The sequence below is a fragment of the Xenopus laevis genome, chromosome 4S (assembly GCF_017654675.1).
Source record: "Xenopus laevis strain J_2021 chromosome 4S, Xenopus_laevis_v10.1, whole genome shotgun sequence".
Classification (NCBI taxonomy): domain Eukaryota; kingdom Metazoa; phylum Chordata; class Amphibia; order Anura; family Pipidae; genus Xenopus; species Xenopus laevis.
In genome coordinates, this window is record NC_054378.1 from 18,736,303 (window position 1) to 18,755,293 (window position 18,991).

The following is an 18,991-nucleotide window of genomic DNA, read 5'->3' on the forward strand; positions in this document are numbered from 1 at the left end:
TGTTTTTGTGCGCGTCTTTCATTGGTATCTGTTCGTGGTTAGCTTTTATGATGTGTTTTGGCACTTCTCTTGCTTGGTTGTCCTAATGCGGCTGAGATCGAGTCCAGGTACGGGACCCCGCTGAGTACACACTGAAATTCGCAGTTCAACATAATCACTTATTACATTCTGTGCTGTGTGTAATCCATAACGATGTGTCTGTTGATAGCCGCTGTAACCACAGAACTCTTCAGGCTGTGGTTGATTTTCAGGGAGACATCACCTTCCCATTCTCCAAACGTCTTCAACGAATAAAAGGGTTTTGCTAAACTATAATCTGTTTTGGAGTTGGGATTGACTGTTGAAGCCAGAGTGTTTATATTGTTCTGCCCCACTGCATTCTCCATTGCAGTCAATTTGTGCCAATCATCTGCCCTTCTCTCGCCCCCTACTCTGATGGACTGATGTTCTATTGTCCAACACACCAGTTACAGACAAAACAATTGCTTTAACAGGGCAAATATTTAACTGGTCCTGTAAACCGTAGCAACCAGATAGTTTCTCCATTCCACCGGCCTGATTGTGTTTATACATCCATGACTTGCTGTCTGTCTGTGCAGGCCCCGTAATACAGAGACTTGCAAGTATTTATCCAGAACACAAGGGCCCTGGCAGGTGTATGTGCTCTGGTACATATCAGCGCTTTTCCCGTCTCTGCTTTCCGAGTGCCGAGACCGAGTCTGTCTGCTCATTCTCCCCAGGGGATTATCGGCTTGACATGTTTTGGCCTATAATGAGCAGTACATGTTGTCTGATCTTGTAACGAGGGTATCAATTGGGTATCGGTTTTCATATTAATGCTTTTTAAGTGCCGGGAGAAATAAAAAACCAAGCATCTCTAAGGGAAGGTCTGTTGGGGGGGGGGGGGAATGCCGCTCAGATTACAGAAGCCTGTTCTGTACATTTCAGTTATTCCCTTCCCACCCAGGAGTAGACTGGACAGTAGCAGAATTTTACTGGAAACTTACCACCTCTAGTTATAGGATAGTCATAATACATGTGCAGGGTTGCCGGTCACTTTGCACTGTATCAGACTTTTTTTGCATAGAAAACAATATATTAGTAGGATATTACTGTGATAGAGTGTAAGATCTTAAGATTACCACTTCCTGTTATGAGGCCAAATCATTTCATGTTTAAATGGCTTATAAGTCTCTCTCCAAGGTGCTGATTATATATGGATATTGATAGGAATGCTCTGGGACCAAGGACTCACTAATTAATCAGAAGGGTGATCCATATAGCTTGAGCTTGGTGGACCCATCTGTGGATGGGAATTCTCCTTGGTACTCTGAAGACATATAGTCTTCTGTACGATTCGGTCTCAAGCAGCCAATCGCTTCAGTGCTTGAATTAGAGTGGGTGCAGAGAAGGGCAACTAAGCTGGTAAAAGGTATGGAAAAAAGGATCCGTCTAAATATTCGGAAGTGGTTTGTTACAGTGAGAGCTGTGAAGATGTGGAATTCTCTCCCTGAATCAGTTGTACAGGCTGATACATTAGATAGCTTTAAGAAAGGTGTAGGATTGCTTTTTAGCAAGTGAGGGAATACAGGGTTACGGAAGAAAGCTCATAGTACAAGTTGAGCCAGTTGCTGATCCGATTGCAATCCTGGAGTCAGAAAGGAATTTGTTCCCCATCTGAGGCAAATTGGAGAGGCTTAAGAAGGGGTTTTTTGGCCTTCCTCTGGATCAACTAGCAGTTAGGTAGGTTATATATAGACTTAAACGGTTGAACTTGATGGACGTGTGTCTTTTTTCAACCTAACTTACTATGTTCAGTCCAGATAAGTATCTAATAACTTCTACTTGCCTTTAACTGCAACCACCCACCCTACAATGAGGGTCCCATCTCCCATTAGGCCGTAGCTTTTAGACTTTTCACCTTTGGGATCTTATACATGTTCAATGTATTTCTCTCCTAATAGTTCTTTATAAACAAGCTTTGTGCCAGACTGAGCTCAGCTACCCCAAGACAGAGCTAAAGGGTTAAACCTTGCTTAGGATCAAGCCTTAATAATGTAAAAAAAAAATGGCTTCCGGAATTTTTCTGTTTAGTATTGGCCATCTGGGCTCTGCTGTCCTGAGGGGGGGGGGGGAATGTGCTTGTGACCCATTAAATGACTGATATTGTCTATATGCAGTTTCTCACAAATTTAAAGCAAGTTAAAAGCTTCCTGTTTATATCAGGTTTTGAGAGATGAAAATATGATCTGTAAGCAAACGTAACCTGGCAAACACTCTGATTCCAGGGTTAAGGAGGTCTAACCTATCATGAACCTCACTGACACGACTCGTTGGGAACTTGTTGAACTGTAGCTGAAGTTTAGTGGTAGGAAATGATAAAAATAGGGCACAGTACTACAATGGCCAAATCCTAAAGCCACATTCAGGGTGTATTAGGTCCTTAAAGGGTTACTGTGACGGGGAAACATTTTGTTTTAAATACATCAGTTGATAGTGGTGCTCCATCAGACTTCTGCACTGAAATCTGTTTTTCAAAAGAGCAAACTGATTTTTTTTAAATTTAATTTTGAAATCTGGGCTAGACATATTGTTAGTTTCCCAGGTGCCCCTAGTCATGTGACTTGTGCTCTGATAAACTTCAGTCACTCTTTACTGTTGGAGCATGTTGGAGTGATATCACCTCCTTTCCCCTCATCGGATAACAGCTCCCTGGTACATAAAAGAACAGTACTCAATAGTAAAAATCCAAGTCCCACTGCAACTCCTTCAGTTACATTGAGTATTAGAAACAATAGCCTTTCAGAAAGCAGTTCCATAGTGCAGCACTGGCTCTTTCTGAAAGCACATGACCAGGCAAAATGACCTGAGATGGCACACTAATATTACAATTAAAAAAAATACACTTGTTGAGTTAGGAATTAAATTTTATATGGTAGAGTGCATTATTTACAGTGTCAATTTAGAAATAAAAACGACACCATAAAATCATGACTGAAGTCCTTTAAGGGAATGTCTTCATTCTGAATGGGTTGCAAGCGGGGTCAGTTGGGGAATGGATTGTTCAGTGTTTGAGCAGCTGAGACACCATAAGATACATACATCTGATTTTATTGGTTCACAGGTGCTGTGTCCTACCAAGCAATTTGTCACACCTTCACATTTTGGCAGGCTCTCTTCCTCTAGGAACAGGCTCGGAATTATGCAGAGGCCACCAAGGCCTAGGGCGACAGGATTTTAGGGGGCACCAGTATTTTATGGGGTGACGTGCAGCCGAAACAAGACCATATTGGTTCAGAAACACTGGGGATGAGCAGACGATACAACAGTTTTTTTCATTCTCCTGTGCGTGAATCACCATTGCTCCGGTCCCGATGATGAAAATTTGAGCGAATAAAAGGGGAGGGGACAGGATGACAAACGACAGCAGGCCTAGGGGTGTCCTCTATGTAAATCCGGCCCTGTCTAGGAACTCCTGGAAAGTGGCTCCAAATAGCCCTATAGGTTAGTGGAAGTTTCTTTCTTCCCTTCCAGGTATTTTCCTAATAGTCAAGCACTCCAGTGTTCATTGCTGACTACCATGGGTGCAACAGGTTCAAGCCATTGGTATTCCCAGACAGAGGGAGAAACTAAAACTATGCCAACATAGATATTCCAGTAGACTAAGCAGAATTCAGCAGGAACAGTATTGTTTTCCTGCAGCCGAAGCAAAGACTCGTGCTCTATTAGCAGAGAGATCCAGCTTTCTTGCACGCAATACCCAGCCCTGCTCATGTTATGCTATGGATAGAATGGCTAATGACTGGGGGGGGGGGGTAATTGCCAAGCATAGCATTTAAACATTCTCATTTTTCTGCAGAATTTGTATTTGTATTTTTTTTTTTTTTTGCCTTACTTGGAAAATAAAGATATATAATCTTTTGTATTTTTCAGGGAACCAAACGGGAGCACAGCGAAACGGAGGAGGAGGATTCGGGACTGATCCAGCCTGCCCAAGTGTTTGCCCCTAAGAGCCTGGTGTTGGTTTCAAGACTAGACTATCCTGAAATTTTCCGGGTAATCCATATTTTTTTTTGTACTTTGGCGTGTGGCCCCTAAACGGAACACTGAGTGCGGCCTTCAGGGATCTAGTGGTGGCCCTTGAGACATCGCAGTGCAACGGGCCCCCCTGCAAAATATTCAGAGGGCCCAGTGCACTCTGATCCCCATCCTCCTGCCTACTTTCCATTCCACCTCCACCACACCCATGTCCTGCCTCTACCACACCCACCGACTCCGCCCACTCCTGGCTGACTTGCTTCCCTTTTCTTCGCCGTAAGAGAGATGGGCTGGGGAGCTGGGGTTTTTTATTAGCTATAGAGAAAGCAGAACCCACAGTCCGGGCCCCCCTGCGACTGCGGGGTCTGCTTCCTCTATAGTTAGGGTGGCCATATTGTATATGGGCCTTTGTACAGTGTCCGTCTGGCAGGTCGGGTGGGTTTGGGTTGGCTAAATTAGGATTAGAATGGAGGAAAAGCAAAGGAATCAGAAATTCCCACCAGCCACAAAAATGACTTTTTGGAATGTTTGTTGGGGCTTTGTGAAAGGAAAGAATAGTTATTGTCCACAAGAAACCATTGCTGTGTTTTTCTCATTCCCAGGCGTGCCTTGGCTTGATCTACACCGTTCATGTAGACAGTCTGAACGTGTCTCTCGAGAACCTGGTGTCCAACCTCGTGACGTGCATTGTGCCATCTGCCGGCGGCTCCCAGGTGAGTGCCAGACCAACTGCAGCTTTGCACATGATAGCCACATTCTTTGTTTACAACGAAAGGAGAACCCCAAGCCTCCCATTTGAGATTCCTGCCCAAATTCCTTTCCCTGATAAGGTCAAATGGCTTAATGTCCCATGTGAATGCAGGAGCAGATCAGATTGCCCCCCCCATTTTTAAAGCCATTACTGGTAGCAAGGTAGCCATCATAAAATCTGCATACCTCCAACTCTCTCTAATGAATTAAAGAAATAGGATCTGCTGGAAGTGGAATGCAGTTGGGGCATATGAGTGTTGGCTCTGGGGGAATTGGGATGGCCTAGTTTGTAAACTGGGACCTGAAGGGGGAACAACATAGATTAATGAAAGCTGCAATGCTTAACTGGCCACTAAGTTTCCCTAATACAGGGGCTGTTTCTAACCTGTGCTTCCATAGTTTTATGGGATCTCTCTTTACAGACTATGAGCAAACTTAGAGGGCTGTTCCTGCTGAATTGTGCTTAGTACCGGGGAATACCTATGCTGCCATAGTTTTATGGTATCTCTCTGTAGAGACTGAGCAAACTTAGGGGGCTGTTCCTGCTGAATTGTGCTTAGTACAGGGGAATACCTATTCTGCCATAGTTTTATGGTATCTCTCTGTAGAGACTGAGCAAACTTAGGGGACTGTTCCTGCTGAATTGTGCTTAGTACAGGGGAATACCTATTCTGCCATAGTTTTATGGGATCTCTCTGTACAGACTATGAGCAAACTTAGGGGGCTGTTCCTGCTGAATTGTGCTTAGTACAGGGGAATACCTATACTGCCATAGTTTTATGGGATCTCCTTGTACAGGCTATGAGCAAACTTAGGGGGCTGTTCACTGCTTGTCAACCTGTGGGAGGTAATAGGGAGAGTTGTGGCCAGCTATCCTGAGAAAAATTGAGTATCTTGTAAGGCTAAGTACGACGCCCCATAGAGCCAGGGAGGAAACAAAACTATAAGATCTTAATGCATCTCATTTTGGAGGAAATCTCCCAGTTTCTAAGAAGAGCAGAGAGAATAAAGGAAGTGGAAATGTCCTTTTTTTTTATACAAATTCCATCAATCAAAAATAAATATATTCTGCTTTTGTGCCAGTCTCGCTTTAAGGCAATACTAAATATAAACATGCTCTAAATATGAACATCTGTGGATTTCATTAAATTTAACTATTTATGGCCATAGAAGATCCAATTATAACTCGTCGGAAATGCAAGGACAGGAGATTGGCACGGGGAGCGACTCCTTGGGTGCCTGGGTGACTCTCTGTATTACAACGGGCCGGCCCGTTCCTTGCATCCCGCTCATCTCACATGCTTTATATCAACTGAATGGGAATTCCACAGCTATTCCCTGGTGGCACTTCAAAAAGCCAGAATATTTCATTTGGAGATGATTTATGGGGAACATTGTCCGTGTCAGAGTTACCCATGTAACAAACCAGCTGAACTGGATCGGCTCGGCTCGAACTGGTTATAATCAAGTTATTTTGCTATTTGGTTACATAATATTGGATTTAAGGCTAGGAGATGCTCTATAGAATAATAGCAAAGCTGCAGGCCATATATATATATATATATATATATATATATATATATATATATATATATATATATATATATATATATATATATATATATATAATGTTGGCCGAGGTGCTGTATGATCTTTTTGCTCCATAAAACAGAAATGCACGACTCATGAACACGGTTTAGGGTAAAGACAATAAGGGTATCCACTTAGTAGGACGTAGAGAGTGATATTCTGACACAATTTGCATTTGGTCTTCATTTTTTGTTATTTGTGGTTTTTGAGTTATTCGGATATTCATATACAGCAGCTTTCTAGTTTGCAATTTTAGCCATTTGGTTGCTAGGGTTGATTTGGAATATCAAGGAGAGGCCTGAATGAGTAATAAAAAGTAACAATGACAATAAATTTGGACAAGGGAAAGGGTCCGGAGAATAAGGCAAATCATTTAAAAACTATAAAATAAAATAAAAAACGAAGGCCAATGGAAAAGTTGCTTAGCATTAGCAATTCTATATCATACTAAAAGGTAACTTAAAGGTAAACCCACCCTTTAAAGCCAAGTCAAGTTTGGCATTGACCAGAGGGTAAAACGGGTTTCAGGCAGGGGTGTAACTATAGATGAAGCAGTCCACGCAGTTGCAGGGGGGCCCAGGGAACAGGGTCTGATTCCTCAATAGCTATTAAAGGAGAACTAAACCCTAAAAATGAATGAGGCTAAAAATGCCATTTTTTATATACTGAAATTATTGCAACAGTTTCAGCTTGTCACTAGCAGCAATGATCCAGGACTTCAAACTTGTCACAGGGGGTCACCATCTTGGAAAGTGTCTGTGACACTCACATGCTCAGTGGGCTCTGAGCAGCTGTTGAGAAGCTAAGCTTAGGGCTCGTCACTAATTATCCAGCAGAAAATGAGGTTGGTCTGTAATATAAGCTGATGCTACAGGGCTGATTATTAAATTCTGATGCTAATTGCACTGGTTTCTGTGCTGCCATGTAGTAATTATCTGTATCAATTACTATTATCTGTATTAACTACTAATCAGCCTTATATTGTGACATTTGTATTCTATGGGGCAAATTCACTAAGATTCGTAGTTGCCCCAGTGTCTGCTTCGTCGCACTTCGCCAGGCGTATTTTCGCCAGCGCTACGCAAATTCACTAAAATCCAAAGTTGCGCTCAGGGGAAGCGTAAGGTTGCAAAGTTGCACTAGCGTTAATTTGCCAAGCAAAGAGAAGTTACGCTAGCGATGCTTAATTTGCATACGGTGCCAAATTGAAGTTACAATGGAGGTATATGTAGCATCACTACACAAGCCTGGGAAACCTTCAAAACAGCAAATACATTTTTTATTTTGCCCTACACATGTGCCCACTGTATAGTTAAGGTGCCATGAGTTAGGAAATGTAGGGGGGAAGGAGGGTAGCCCCAAATTTTTTTTCGATCTTTTCAGCCTATCACCCATAAAAAAAGAAAAAACGCAAAAAATTTTTAACTTTTTTTGAAGCAATCCCTATCTACTCTGTTGCACTTCGCCTGGTCTGAGGTGGCGAAGGAAGTCTGGCGTAAAAGGTAGCGTTCAGAAAAATGCGCGTGTCAGTGAATTTGCGTAGTTGCGTCCATTGCGCAAATTTGCCAGGCGTAAGGGTTCGAAGTAACACTAGCCAATTTACGCCAGTGTTCTTTAGTGAATCAGCGAATTAACGAAAATGCGCTACACTAGCGAATTAACGCTAGCGTAAGGCACTTCGCCCTTTAGTGAATTTGCCCCAATGTGTACTGTATATTGTGAGTGGGTCCCTAAGCTCAGTAAGTGACAGCAGCACAGAGCATGTGCAGTGAATCAGCTGAAAAGAAGATGGGGAGCTACTGGGGCATCTTTGGAGACACAGATCTTTACTGCTAAAGGGCTGTGGTTGCCTTGGGCTGGTACAGAAGCACAAAACATAATGTACAACATTTCTAGCTACTTCTTTAGTTACGCTTTAGTTCTCCTTTAAGAAAACCCCTCCTCCACAGCTGCTATTTTACCTGCGGCGAGGAAGGGGGACGCAAGTCGGGTGGCGCGTGGGCAGGGCGGATGTGGGTGGGGTGGCGGTGGGATGGTAAGTGGGCGAGGGGATGGGGATCGGAGTGCACTGGGTCCTTCTGAAGATTTTTTTGCAGGGGGGCCCGGTACACTCTAGTTACGCCACTGGTTTCAGGTGCTTTGTCAGTAAAATTAATATTTCGCCTCTGGATTTTCCAACCAAACCTGCCGGATACTTGTTTATGTTTTATACTTTGGAGCCAATGATACTTAGTACTTGAGCGTCCTGCAGTCTGCGTGTTGGTTCGGAAGTATTTAAAGGGTAACCTGATGTGACTCATCTATCATGTCCCCTAACCCCATGGATGTATTCTCTCTGATTCACATTGAAATTCAGGGCTCACCTTGGGGCTAATCCTTAATTCCATTGTGGTCAATGAGGAGATACATGTTGGGTTATTGAAATTTAATTATGAGATTTGTTTGATCTCTTTGCAGAAACTGTTCTCCTTGGGCGCTGGGGACCGGCAGCTGATCCAAACGCCTCTCCATGACAGTCTACCTGTCACCGGAACCAGTGTGGCACTCCTGTTCAGACAGTTAGGTAAGTGCCAATACACACAGACTGGCCAATCATAAACAGGTATGGGACCTGTTATCCAGAATGTTTGGGACCTGAGGTTTTCCCAATAATAGATATTTCCGTAGTTTGGCTCTTCATACCTTAAAGGAGAAACAAACCCTAAAGTAAAAAAAAAACCCTACCCTACATAGACTCCCTCGCTCCTCCCCCTCCCAGCCTAGCTACTGACCCTAAGTCTCTACTTACCCCTCCGTGCAGATTCTGTCCAGCAAAGTTCACGGCGACATCTTCAGCTTCTTCGGTAATCTTCGGAATTGCTTTGGCAATTTTAGTGAGTTTCGGTGCATGCTGCCAGTTGTCTCGAGGCAGAAAATGGCTCCAACTGCTCATGCGCTGCTATGCCGGTCTCATTCTGAAGATTACCAAAGAGAATAAAATGGCATCCTTGAACTCCACTGGACAGAATATGCACAGAGGAGTAAGTATAGCTAGGCTGGGGGGGAAGGAGGGGGGGTCTATGTAGGGTAGGGGTTTTTTAACTTGAGTTTAGTTCTCCTTTAAGTTTATAGAAAATCATATAAACATTAAATAAAGGAAATAGTTTTTAAACATTTAGATTATTTGGATAAAACTGAGTCAAAGGGCCTTTCTGTAATTTGGAGCTTTCTGGATCACAGATTTCTGGATACCTGTTCTTTGATTTCCCTGCCGTGTGCCTATTTGCTGTCCCAAAGAACTTGCAATCTGTTGCGCTTAATCTGAATAGCAATGGCTGTTTCTTTTCCTTAAGTAACCCAGACTCTCGGTGAACAATTGCTTCATTCGATCATTTATCCCATGTAACCCAGACTCTCGGTGAACAATTGCTTCATTCGATCATTTATCCCATGTTCCTTCCTGGTACATAGATTTCTGTAGTAACACAGAGCTGTCACTCACAATCTCTCTGGGAAGCAGTGCCGCAGGAAAGAACTATAAATATCTGCACTTTTTTTTTTCTTTTGTGGTGCAAGCAGGAACTCTAGGGCCTATATTGTATGAATAGAACATGCCATTGGTCATACTGGGGCCTCTGTGTGACCTGCTCTGGTTCAAGGGGCATGAAACCTCTCTACTTGCCATAACTGGTGTTTGTCTAATCTGTACAGTCTAACACATGTATGTGTTTTCCCTTTCACTGTGTTGTCCCATTTGTTCTGTCCAATGAGCAATTCTGTTTTTATCACCTTATTTTCCGGCACGGGACTTTAGGGGGCCTCCAGATTAGGGTCTGATCAGCATAAATCAGCCTGAACTGCTGGACGCAAATATTTTGAGTTTGGACTGTTCCTGCTGAGTCAGGCATGTGCCCCCTTCTGCCTAAAGTGCTATTTCTGGAAGCAAACGTAATGTTGTTGCTTTTCACCTCCCATAGACAAAGATTTCCAATAAAAACTAAGAACATACCTCAGGAGTGTAATGTACAGTAGCCCCCCCCCCCCAACGCCTAAATCCTAATGGATTTAGTTACTTTGCATTAGTCGCCTACTGATCTGTCTCAGAATTCCTGCTCCACATGGGCTACTCACCGTTATCTCCTTGTCCTGAACTAGCCAGACAGTGATGGGCATATGCACTGGTGTCCAGGAGCAGCAACTTCTGGGGCAGCAGGGGGCTGTTTTGGGAAGTCTGGATGGGGGGGGTTCTACAGAGTTGTCTTAGTTTTATTAATACAGAGATAAGAAAATATGAAGAAATAAGATTATCACATGCAGCCAACAGCTGTGGATCTTATTGCATTTGCTCCCCACCAGAGTCGAGCAAGGCCTTCACTCCCCCCTGGACACACGTTCCCCCCCCCCTGCGCTGCTACCCGAGGAGGCTTTATTTAGATCCTTATGTGTTCGGATGCTTCTATGGAGAGGTAATGTGCTGGCGGAACCTTGCTCCAACGCTTCCAGAACTTTACTGCACCTTGGGGACTGAATAAATCCTTGCAACTAAAATGCAGAATCTCGGTAAATCAGATCCTTGTTTGTGTAAAGGAATGTGGAAATATCTTGGCCCGGTGTTTTGCTTATTGGGCTTGCTTTTACGGGAAGACTCTGCTGTGCTGCCAACGAAGATCATAAGAATTTTAGAATTATCTCCTGATTCCCTATAGACCCAACACTTTCCTGATATAGGTGGGCAGTTTCTTTTTGGGGCTTGTGAGTAGGAGCTGCTGTACCTCATACCCAGTCATACTGTGTGTGGGGTTTTCCCCCGAGGTCACATTTGGAGGGTCTGTAGGAGATAAATGTCTATCCTATCCTACAAGACTCCCAAGAAGCCTGTTTAGTGTTGAATGGTGTGTAAAGCTGCCCATATACCTTGAGGTGGGTGATATGAGGCTGAGGATCACAATAAGCAGAATACGGGGAGTTGGATCAAGGTACGCATCAACGAACTGGTGTGGCCCTCAATCCAACAGGATTAAACCTGCCCAATTGACATCTGTCTGACTTTCGATCAGATACCAATCAGTGAAGCCCGACGGAGGGCACCATTTACTGCCCAATAAGCTGGCAAATTAATCTGTCAGTATCTAATATCTGTTCGTGTATGGGGACCTTAAAGGAGAAGGAAAGGCCTTTACTTGACGGTGCCAAAAGTTAGGTTATAAGTGATTATATATACTTAACTTACACTCCAGGCTGGTGCTCCTATCGGCAGAAAACTTCAGCGATCCGGAGGTTTTTCCAGTGAGCACCACAGAGCTATCGTCTTCCTTCTTCTTTCTTCAAATTTCCAGCGGCAGGCGCAGTAGAAGAAGCCAGAAGCCAATTGCTCCGTGGTGCTCGCTGGAATAACCCCCAGACCGGTGAAGTTTTCTGCTGATAGGAGCACCAGCCCGGGGTGTCAGGTAAGTATATACAATCACTTGGAAGTGCTTACATTTTGGCACCCCCAAGTAAATACCGACTATCCCTCGCTATCTCATATCTATCACATCAACCATCTCCGCGCTGCCTTATCACACACGGGAATTCTATGACTCTCGCAGCCGACTCATTTGTTTTCCTGCTGAAAAATTTCATCTCAATCTGTTTTGCTCTCGCATTCTTTGGACACGTGAAGCTGACGATGAGCAAACGGAATGGAACTTGGGTGATGCAGCAGATTTCACTTTTCTCTGATCCTGTAACTGTAGAAAGCAAAACCCTGCGAGTCGGGATGAACACGGGAGCACTGGCTTAAATTACGAGGATAACATTGTTTGTGTTGCCCAAATAGACTGTAAAATAAAGGATTGACTAAAAAGCTAGAAAGGGCCCCATTCCTCCGTTTTTTTTAAAGAAGGGGTGCATTGGTCCAGGCAAAAAAAAGTTAAAAATCAAGTCCAAACACCTATTGTAAATAGACCACCCTCTTTTTGATCTTACGGGTGTTGCTCTATGGCGAATACATCAGCTGTCACAGGAATGCGGGAGTAATCAGGAGCCCCGATTTAAAAAAACACTTTTTAGTTTGAGCAGTTTGCTTCCCCTTGTTTTCTCCATTCATAATGTGCTTTCTGCTCTGTAGTGTGTCTGGGTGGGACTTGGCACCTGCCAGTTAAGCAAAGACCACACTTGTGTGCAACAGAGGAAGTCCCACCCCTTGATGCCCTATAGAGCAGAAAGTACACTCTGCATGGAGAATGCAGCACAGACGCAACCCTTAATTTTAGATTTGGCATTTCAGAGTAAGGCTGTTGGCTGGGCACGTTGCACAGCAGCCCTTTGGCATATTAGTAAATCAAAAAATAAGGCTTTAGTTCCCCTTTAAAAACTGTTATTCCTATTAGCATAGAGGAATCAGTATCACTTTAAGGGAAGAGAATATCCTCCTAATGAATGGGGAGTACGACTAATAGAAGTGCATGTTCCATGCCTTGAGCTCGGAATTATAAGGAACAATGTGGGACTGATTGTTGACAGGATCCCCCAGAACAATACAGAGGAAGCAAACCGTGACAGTAGCGCAGCGTATCATTCTAACCAAATGTTATTGCCGGCCCAGAATCCTTTGCTCTGGAAAATCTGGAACATATTTTCTGTCTGTGTACGATCTGATATCCTTGTTACCTTATTACACACTCATCCTTGCAGCCCAAATTAAGCAAATGTCTGTAATTCTGTGGTCCCCGCGCCCATGGGAAGTCTCCGTGGCAAGTTCAGCAACACTTGTATCCCCATCCTACAACATCTCTGTCATTTTTTTATTGTTTTTTTTATTATGACTATGCATAGAAGCTAACATAGTTTCCCAAGATGAGCTCCTTTCTCAATTCTGCAGCCTTTGTTGCTAGGCTTTAAGACAAGGAGCATCTCATAATACAGAGGGCTTATCTGCAGATTATTTTTTGTTTTTTTACTATCTTCTCCTTTTAAAACAGTCACTTGGCAGAATCAGGAAATGAATCAGCAAACTGGAAAGATATTTCTTAAAATAAAAGGCAAAAAGTATGTTCAGCTCAATGCACTATTTATTGAGCTCTCTTTTTAATTCACGAGGCTAAGTAGCCATCTGGGCTTAGCCATAATGATGCAGGTGCAAAATACATGAAGGGCAAAAAGGTTTTTTTCAAAGCCTACACAGAAATTCATGCCGACCTGCTAAGGGTGTAGTAGAGCCCAAATCAAATCATTATATGTTAGTAGTGGAAATGTACTAAGCTGTATCGTGTTTGTCACCCGGAGCAATTTTCCCTGGTTCCTTAACAAGGGGTCACTGCACCGACAGTATCATTCTTGGCTTCTGCTTATCAGCTGCAATAAAATAACCCAATAGGCTTTCTCCGTGGCTCACAGAACATGGTTTTACGGTACTTAACCTGAAAGGATCTCAGAAGAGCAATAAAATTAAAAATATTCCAGTTTATGGCAGGAATTGTAATAATTACTTTGCATCAACCCACAATAGGATTTAGTTAAACATATGAGCGAGAGGTGCCATATTAATTCCCATAGACAGAACAGTATAAGGGTATAGCTTATTGTGTGCCCAGAACATTCCTTCTCTGTATATTTGTGTTTATACATATGGGAGGGAGGTGCCATATTGTTTCCCTTAGACAGTACAGTATGAGGGTATAGATTATTGTGTGCCCAGAACATTCCTTCTCTGTATATTTGTATTTATACATATGGGTAGGAGGTGCCATATTGATTCCCTTAGACAGTACAGTATGAGGGTATAGCTTATTGTGTGCCCACAACATTCCTTCTCTGTATACAGGCAGTGGTAAGGGCCGGTGTTTGCAGTGCATGTACCATCAAGAAACACAGATCACCCTGTCTCCCAAATCCCATAAGTACAGTACAATATATAAGAAGGGCCTGGGAGTGTAGGAGACTGGGCCTTGCTGGGCCAGGAATGTACCAAGATGTTCCCACGTGAGGAGTGTTTAATAGTTCTCATATGACTCTGCCATGCACATTATTAGTTAATAATGAAGCTCTTGTTTACAGTTATTAGAGAAAGTGGCCCGTGCATATATAATATATTCCTGTCATAAATGTTCCCTTCAGGACCCGATCCACTGGACACATTGTATTTGCTGGGTTTGGGCTGTGCCAGAATATTCTTCTCTCACTCACTTAATCCCTTGTCGTAAATATTTGCTGTGCTGCACCGTTGTCTGCCAAATTGCTGCAGATTCAGCTCAGCGGGCGAGAAAATGGTCCAGAAAAGCCCGGACCCATGTGATTGCCATACATCCTACATAAAAACACCTTACCTAGTCCCAGGATCATGGGAGTGCCCAATAACACCATTGACTGCCTGAATTGCTTATATATATAGGAGCAGTCATCCTAGTGTGTTAGTGTTCACAACCCTTGGAGAAGGTCCCTGCAAGCTCTATATCCTAACTACCTACATGGGCAGGCTCCCTTTTTAGTTCTCCTATCATATTTTGGACAAGTTCCAAGGAAGTTCTAATTTAAATACAGTCTCTTTTTTTAGGTAACAGTAATTAAGAAGCTCCTGCCGGCAGGATGGCATTCGGAGCGATTCGTTTCCCAAAGTGGCCCAAAATGGAAACTTCGGGCGACTTTGGAAAACGAAGCGCTCCGAGTGACATCAAACCGGCGATTTTCATTCAAGCCAGCAGGGGAGGCAGTTTGTGGATACTAGTTGCCCCGAAGAAGATGAGATTTGTCGCTGGGCCCCGAATCGCAGCGTGTCTCTTATATTTTCAGGCTTGCTTTTTGTTCTCCTATCACATTCATGTTCTATACAAAGTGCCAATAAACTTCTAATTAGAATGGCGCCTATTCTTTTTAATTTCATCTTTTATTTGGTAAGAGTGTATCAGTCTCCTCCTTTTCATATCAGTTTTGTAAATCCTGTCTAGCTATATGGGCAGGCTCACTTCGGGGGCCCCCCCCATCCCCATTCTGGACAGGTTCACAGTATTTTATTCCATCACACAACAGTTTCAGGCTCCATTTCTTGAGGCTCATTACCAGAAAAGGGAAAGTGCACTTGAAGGAGAAGAGATTTGTCTGAAATTAATTAGTGACTGGGGTTTCCAACTCTAATAAGGTTTTCAGAGCATTAAGTATTTCACCCCTTCGAGATGAGAGCCTACCCCTCTGTATTGCCTGTAAGTGCTTGCTATTATTTATTGTCTCTTCGGATGAAAATCATTCTAAATCCATAAGTGCTAAATTCTTATCCACATGACTTGGGGTGGGAATATCCAGATCTCCCGGGTGCAACTCCCCCTTATAAATCTGGAGAACTGATGTTTTTTTAATACGGTTAATGTCTGACCTTTTCAGCTTATTATTTATGTCGGCTCAGCTCATCTGCCTGAAGCTTTGGTCCTTACTAGCATTTCCCTTCCCCTCTGAGACAGGCGAGCGCAGGATGCACAACGTACATAGTTCAGGAGTTTAGATGCCGATCAGCTCCAGCACATTCCTCTGGATTTGCCTGTAGGTGCTCTGCAATACACTTGATTTTTTGGTTTTACGCCACTAGTCATTCACACGTAAAAAAAAACAATCCTGGTCCCAAATTTGAGGACTAGTGGAAAAAACTGGAGTTGAGAATGGGAAACATGATGTGGAAGAAGAGGCAGAGATCTGGATTTGTAGGATGAAGTAGCAACCACTTGTAAGCTGCTCCGGGCCTAGAAATGACCTTACATGGGCCCCACTTCTGCCACTAGTTTTTTTCCTAAAGTTGTCCTAGCTTTCCTCTTCATTTGTTTCTCTGCCTTCTCCCCTATTCTCCCCAAAGTATGTCTTCAAGTTCCTATTATCATCATCATTCCATTTTCTAGTTCAATTTCATGGTCTTTCTCTGCAGTTTTCTCTTGGACCTCCAAACCAGTCCCCTTAATATCACAAGCCCCCCTTTTCATGCCTTCTTCAACTTCTTTTCCATTATTGTCTTCATTCCTTCTCTTCTCCCGTTTCTTCTCCCTGCTTTGTCTTCCTGTCTTCTGTCCGTTCTCTGCTTTCTTCTTTCCCTCCCTTTTTTTCCGTCCTTCTTCCAATCTTTTGATCTATTTTCTATACACTGCATATTTTGTAATGTACTTGTCTGTAGACCCAAGCCTGGACTGGCAAGCTGTGGGTTCTGGCAAATGCCAGAGGGGCTGCTGTTAGATGGCATAGAGAGTCATTATATGGTGGGCTGTTTTGGTAGTTGAAATGCCAGGGCCTATTTTTAATCCCAGTCCAGACCTGTATAGACCTGACTTTTAGAACCTGCGTGACCAGTAGAGGCTACCAGGCTCAGATCTAGGGCAGTACAAAGTAGAGGGAACACACCTTCAGTCGTAGCATTGTTAGCATATGTCATTGGTTCAAAGTGCTACAGCCTTTTCATAGTTTTGCTCATTGTATGATGCTTAGTTTGGATGAAGACGCAGGACTTTCCGTCACCGTGTAGATTCTTCCCGATATCTGTAGATTCTCCTGCAAGTGACAACATGGAAGGATAAAAATAATTTGACATTTTAGGGACAAGAGACACTAAGGGGCCCCTCACTTCCTGCAAGAGAACCAGGTCATATTAATCTCCTATTTAATGCAACAATAGGACCCCAGATAGTCACATATGAGTGTTTATCTCTTTCACATTGTCCTCACAAACAACAGGAAGATGTTAGATTAATGTATTTCTATCACAAGGATGTTTTTCACTCTTGGAGGTCCTAACTTCTTGTTTTATTGAAAAAAAAAAAAGTCAGGAAGCAAATCAAAAATTTCCGGGTTCCCACCTGATATTCAGCAGGATGTTATCTGTCAGTGGAAACTGCCTGCTGTCAACATTCATGGCTGCTGTAATACATCTGCATCTGTTCCCAGAAAAACACGATGTCTATCCCTGTTTACTGATCTGCCCTCAGGGAGGAATCCTTACTACCCGTCTCATTTGTATGTAGTAGGGTTGTCCTACATGTGGTCTTTAAGTTGTCCTTGGACTACAAGGACACTGACACTTTTGTCACCACCTTGTCTTACTGCCATTCATGTCCTTCTCTGATAAACATCTCCTACTGTTTGTCCATCTTGTATTCCTGTCTTGTTCTACTGTCAGTATATTTTCCTACTATTTTCATCATGCTCTACTTTCTCCATTTTGTACTACATTATTCATGTTGTTCTACTGTCTCTACCTTACACAACAGTGTGCATCTTGATTAGCAGTCTGCATCTTGTCTTGCTGTATCGCTTATGTCCTACTGTCTCCCTTGTGTTGTTCTTCCACCACCTTGTCCTTCAGGCTCCCAAGACGTCCTTCCAGATACGACCCTCGAGGCATCCTTTCTGGCTCTCAAGTTGTTGTTCTGGCTCCCAACGCATCCCCTTGGCTCTGACTCCCAAATGTGTCCTTCTGGCTCTCATGGCATCCTTTTGGCTCCCAAGACATCCTTCTGGCTCTGACTCCCAAACGTGTCCTTCTGGTTCTGATTCCCAAACGTGTCCTTCTGGCTTCCAAAGGAATCTTTCTGGCTCCCAAATGTGTCCTTTTGGTTCTGGCTCCCAAAAGTGTCCTTTTGGCTCTGGCTCCCAAACATGTCCTTTTCGCTCTGGCTCCCAAACGCGTCCTTTTGGCTCTGGCTCCCCACGCATCCTTTTGGCTCTGGCTCCAAACGCATCCTTTCGGCTCAGGCTCCCAAACGCAGCCCTCTGGCTCCCAAACGCGTCCTTTTTTCTCAGGCACCCAAACGTCTCCTTCTGCCTCTGGCTCCCAAACGTCTCCTTCTGCCTCTGGCTCCCAAACACCTCCTTCTGCCTCTGGCTCCCAAATGCCTCTTTCTGCCTCTGGCTCCCAAACGCCTCTTTCTGGGTCCCAAACGCATCCTTCTGGCTCTGGCTCCCAAACACGTCCTTCTGCCTCTGGCTCCCAAACACGTCCTTCTGCCTCTGGCTCCCAAATGCCTCTTTCTGGCTCCGGCTCCCAAACACGTCATTCTGCCTCTCCCTCCCAAACACGTCATTCTGCCTCTCCCTCCCAAATGCCTCTTTCTGCCTCTGGCTCCCAAACGCCTTATTCTGCCTCTGGCTCCAGCTCCCAAACGCGTTCTTCTGCCTCCACCATCTTTTTTTACTGTGTCAACCTTGTTCTGCTGCCACTATCCTGCTCCTACTATCACCACTTCAACACTTTACATTTTATAATTAGCACTGATTTTTCACTTGTACCTTGTAAATGTTTGTGAGGATCAAATTGAATTGATAAACTCAGTGTATTAGCTGATTCATAGTAAGTACATGATTTCATGTCTCTGTCCTGTGGATTAGAAACACTGTGTCCTCAAAAACAATATAGTGAAAAAGAAATGAAGATATTTTAATATTCCTAAAACATATGTTGCACGGAGTCTCCTTGGAAACCTTTTGTGTTATTGGCCAGTAACAATAATATTCTGCGCTCTATAATCTGTGTGTAGAATGTAACACGTTTTTTGCTTTCCCATCGAATTCTCTGAGATATTGTTGTTAGAAATGTTTCGTATTATAACTCTGTTGATGGAAGTGATAAGGGAAGCTATTTTTAGGGAATGATTATATATACAATTCCTCACCGATCAAAAACAGAACT

The 18,991-nt window shown here is 43.5% G+C and overlaps 1 protein-coding gene across 2 annotated transcripts in view; it reads left to right on the top strand.

The window, feature by feature from the left end:
* The window catches only part of sbf2.S (SET binding factor 2 S homeolog), a 185,014-nt gene that overhangs the window by 87,381 nt on the left and 78,642 nt on the right, over positions 1-18,991 (top strand). For both annotated transcript variants that reach the window (XM_018260291.2, XM_041560994.1), the window contains exons 4-6: positions 3,934-4,056; positions 4,641-4,751; positions 8,836-8,941. In XM_018260291.2, coding sequence (XP_018115780.1) covers positions 3,934-4,056; positions 4,641-4,751; positions 8,836-8,941 — 340 coding nt within the window. The remainder of the gene's footprint in view (positions 1-3,933; positions 4,057-4,640; positions 4,752-8,835; positions 8,942-18,991) is intronic.